The sequence below is a fragment of the Oncorhynchus gorbuscha genome, linkage group LG01 (assembly GCF_021184085.1).
Source record: "Oncorhynchus gorbuscha isolate QuinsamMale2020 ecotype Even-year linkage group LG01, OgorEven_v1.0, whole genome shotgun sequence".
Taxonomy (NCBI): domain Eukaryota; kingdom Metazoa; phylum Chordata; class Actinopteri; order Salmoniformes; family Salmonidae; genus Oncorhynchus; species Oncorhynchus gorbuscha.
In genome coordinates this window covers 41607187-41611771 of record NC_060173.1, presented here as the reverse complement: position 1 = coordinate 41611771, position 4585 = coordinate 41607187, and the positions used below count along the sequence as shown (strand labels likewise).

The 4585-nt window shown below is 40.3% G+C and overlaps 1 protein-coding gene across 1 annotated transcript; it reads left to right on the top strand.

The window, feature by feature from the left end:
* Window positions 1-987: 987 nt before the first annotated feature.
* On the top strand, window positions 988-4136 carry LOC124037708 (forkhead box protein I2-B-like). Its single transcript, XM_046352694.1, has one exon. It carries the CDS (start codon window positions 1230-1232, stop codon window positions 2460-2462), a length of 1233 nt encoding a protein of 410 aa, XP_046208650.1. The 5' UTR covers window positions 988-1229; the 3' UTR covers window positions 2463-4136.
* Window positions 4137-4585: the final 449 nt, after the last annotated feature.

The following is a 4585-nucleotide window of genomic DNA, read 5'->3' as shown; positions in this document are numbered from 1 at the left end:
CACATATATTATGTTTAAAATGTAAATGTCAAATTTGTCACTCTTATAGCGGGCTATATTTCTATATATTTTATTTTAGGCCAATGAACGGAATGGTCTGCAACAGCACCCTACAACATCAAATGAATGTGTGGTCTAAGTACTTGAGGGATACATATAGGCTGCTTTTGGCCATGTTGGCTTATTTCTTAATGAATCATAGTTTGTGAGGAGAGGAAAAAAGACAAACTCAAAAAAACCTCCAGAGTTTATATATGCTGAAACCTCCAAACTCGTAATGTAAGCACCAGCCAGCTGTGTGCACTTGTAAAGTTGTTATAATCCTCCTCCGTCTTATAAACAGGAAAATACATAATATAAAGCATCATGCACGCATCCACAAATAATACTGTTTACCTTCACGTCCTGCCAAATTGTCCTTTTATGGCAGTGGGTGGCTTTCTCACTCATCTCTTGATCAAACCGTTAAAACACTGTTCATTTTTTTCCAAGCAGTATAGCAGAGGGATATTCTCTATTATAAAACAATTACCTAAAGTATATTTTTATGTATTGCTATAAATGAAATAAAAGCTGCGCATATTTACACCATGCAGGTTTGGGGATTAAATGTGTAAATTATAGGCTATACCTTCTGTCTTTTTTTATTGCTAATGTAGGGGGGTCTGTCACAACTTGAGTTAAAAGACAATTGTTTAAGTTATTTTTCTTTTATACTCTTTGTTTTCATTTCAAGTAACCCACAGCAACGTCCAGAAAGAACTCGACCGTTTGCTTGTTCTCTCTGTGTGAGCAACTTTGAGCGTCAAGGGTGGACGTGATATTTCAAACATCAGATCAGTGCGTTTATGTATTGGGTGCCCGGAAATTTTTCCAAATAAACACAGCTTGATTCAACTTGGGTGGGCAGACTTATCAACAGACTAATTCTATAAACAAATGAGGGAATAACCAAGCACACCATTGGCTGGTACGCAGGGGACACGCGGGGAGAGAGCTGCTTTCGGCAATGAACTTTTTAATTAATGTGGGTGGGCTGAAAACACAACGAGTGTTTATGATCGAACATTTATTTTCCAGTGCAAAGTCAACATAAAACAGCAAACGTACAACAATTATTTAACATTTCTAGACTCATGAGGCAGGGACGCAGCGTGAGCCCGCCATTCCAAGAGCAGCACTCACTACGGGCTAAAGTTTCCTTGGGAAGGAAATAGCGCTCCAGCGTCATGAGTCTGTACCACAGCAGAGTGCCGCAGCTTGGAGTGCCACCCTCCGCGCTCAATCTCTCCAATTCCTCCTTGATTTACTTATATGGAGGCGACGGCGGTACCATTCTTCCCGCTTTGGGTTTCGTCCCGAATCGGCAGGAACCTCCGCAAAAACCTCCGTACAGCTACATTGCACTTATCGCAATGGCTATAAAGGGTGCGCCAGAGAAGCGCGCGACGCTGAGCGGCATTTACCAGTTTATCATGGACCACTTCCCTTTTTACCATGACAACAAGCAGGGCTGGCAGAACTCAATCCGTCACAACCTCTCTCTAAATGACTGTTTCATCAAGGTACCGAGAGAGAAGGGCCGGCCCGGTAAAGGCAGCTACTGGACTTTGGACACCAAGTGTCTGGACATGTTCGACCACGGAAACTATAGACGGAGGAAGAGAAAACTAAAGGGTCAAGAGACTGCAGAGTCCAAAACTACTCACAAGAGGAACAGGGGTCCGGTCTCCTCGAACCCGACAGGGTCTAAACTTCCAGCTGATGCTTACCTGAGGAGGATGGGTAGGCCAATGTCAGCTGGAGAGAGGGCTGTGGTGGGCACAGAGATGGAACAACAGCATAGATGTTATGAGAAATGTTCAGATTTAAAATATGCTCTTGGTGAGTTCAACAATGTTGGGATGCTGCAAAGTGGGTCTGGCCATGGCCCAAAATTAAATATGCACAATGAAATCCAAATTGAATCCACGCAGGACATGTACGGCAGTCAATCCACTGACGCGCGCCTCGGTCCAAGGTGCATACCAGTTCAGGACCACAGGGTCTGGTTGGACGCAGCGCATCTTTCAGGAGCGTCTTCCCTCCACGAGGTTGAACCAGACAGCAGCATACTAGCGTTTGACGGGAGGGAGAACGGGTCTCCTGTCCTGTCCGGTTGCGCGGTGAACTTGAACTCATCTATTCTGTGCAGAACAAAGGACATTATATCCACCGTCCCAAGCAGAGCAACGGACAAATCAAAATGTTTTAGCATAGACAGTATCTTATCAAAAAAGGGAAACCAAATGCACAAAAGCAACATTGGTGTGACAGCACAGACGAGCTTGGACCCCCAAAGTAACACATTCAATTCGTCTGTTATCTTGGGTGCACGCACGCACCAGCTGTACCAGATGGAATTTCCTCTTTGCTCTTACTTATCATTCACCTGCCCTGAGAAAGTTCTACATTTCAAATAGGCAAAGTGATATACAAACGAGAGGTGATGTGATAAAATGGGAACATCTAAAGATATTACGCACGAGTGTCACCATTTTCGTGCAGTGGGAAGAGAGAATATGATATTAATAATTTGACTTCTACAACCATCTGATCAAGAGCCTATCAGCACTATAACGATGAACCAATTATGATTACATTTATGATTATGATTACATTTATGATTATGATTATTAGGCTACCTTCCCTTCCCATGAGCTGGTGCGCGTAAAATACCTTTGCATTTGACGAAAAGCCCTCATGAGTATACGGATGTTGTTTTAGTAAATGTAAATGTTTATTATAATGAGGGTTTTATATGTAGTAGCTCTGAGCTTGTCATCGGAGTGCCTGCCATTTCACTGTTGTGTGAGTTATATTCTGTGCTGATCCTCCGGTGTTACATTTCAATGTTAAAGTGGTAGCATTATGGTATCTGAAAATATATATCATTTTACAAAGTTTTCTTTTTCCATCTTGAATGTAAAAACAAACCGTAATAAACTAAAAGAATACATTGCACATCAGCTTGATTTAATTCTATGAAAATTGACAAAAGTAAATTGAGGACATTGCAGTGTAACACATTCAATCTTAGCATATAAAACGTAAAAATCATTACATTTGGTCATGCATTCTTTAGTATAGCCCTGCAGCCAGTCTTCAATGCTCTCCCACATACATACTTACACCTTGGAATAATTTAAGTTTATTTTATTTTTACAGGGACAGTGCACATTAATCAACGTTTCAGTAAATGTTCCGGTTTTAGCCAGCCGGCTAATTTTCAACCGCAGTCCCTGGGCAGGTTATTAGCCTAAATTATGAAGGGAAGAGTTAAACTTGTTCATGACCCACAGTAAGTAGGCCTATTGCATCATAATTAGAGCTATGGGCACCAGTAAACATACATTTGTTTACCAGTTGATCAAATTTCCCATTGCAAAAAGTGCTGTTAACACAAATACTGTATCAGCCAGAGCATTGCCATCTGTTTCCTTGAGGTCACTATGTGATTTACAGTGAATGAAAGTTGTTATGGTATTGAACTGTAAAGTTGCATACTGTATACAGTCGCATAAATAAGCAGTGGGTTTGTGGGGTTTTGTTATGACACCTGCATGAAATCAGAGCGTTATTGACAACATAATCATGAAAACTCTTAGCCCAAACTCCCACTTCTAAATATAGCTTAAATTTATACTCCTCTGAAACCCTCACTGCAGACCTTGAGAGTGCAAATCAGGAATGCCTGTGGAAATAAATAAACTTCCCCACATTTGAGGAGAGGAACTCACAATCACAAGCATTTCCTGTGTATAGGATTCTTTTGGTCAGATGTGTAAATAAAACGTCATGCTGAAAACCTTTTGAGGAGAAAAAGAGGTTCCATTCCCTAGCCTGCTCAGCTCAAACAGTCATCAGCACATTTAGTCTTCAACTCTATTGACAGATTCTGTAGCACTTTCTGTAAGATACTGTGGCTCTGCTAAACTGAGAATCCTCAACAAACAAGAACTAAGCATCTGAAACAATATATTTTGTTTATAAGAATTTCTTCAAATGAATCTGATGTGTGAAACAAATGAAACAAAGTGGTTGTTTTTTCCCAAATTTCATGCATTTAATTAAAATATGAAGAATATCCATCTCAATGTTATTCTGATTGAATTATTGTGACAAATTCTGTTTTTTTTCTCTCTATAATTGTCTTGACCAATCAGACCAGCTCTGAAAAAGATCTGATGTGAAAACATCTGATGTGATTGGTCCAGAAGACCAATCAGTAGAAAGAAAAGATCAGAATTGGACTGCCTGTCTAAACGCAACCTAAGTAAATGACGGAAAACTAAGTTCAGTTCACATTTAAAAACACTTCTTCCGGTCTGATATACCACTCCCTAACATCATGACTATTGAGACTTATGATGTCAGCATATATTATAAGTAATTTCTAGTCTCTAGAGCAAACTCTTCAACCAACAACTAACTGTAAAGTTAGTTAATAATTGGAGAGAGTAATGATCTCGAGACACAACCACAACAGGATGGCTGAATGTTCTAGTGCCACCCAGTGGTTCAACTGTTCTGCTCTCTGATCTCT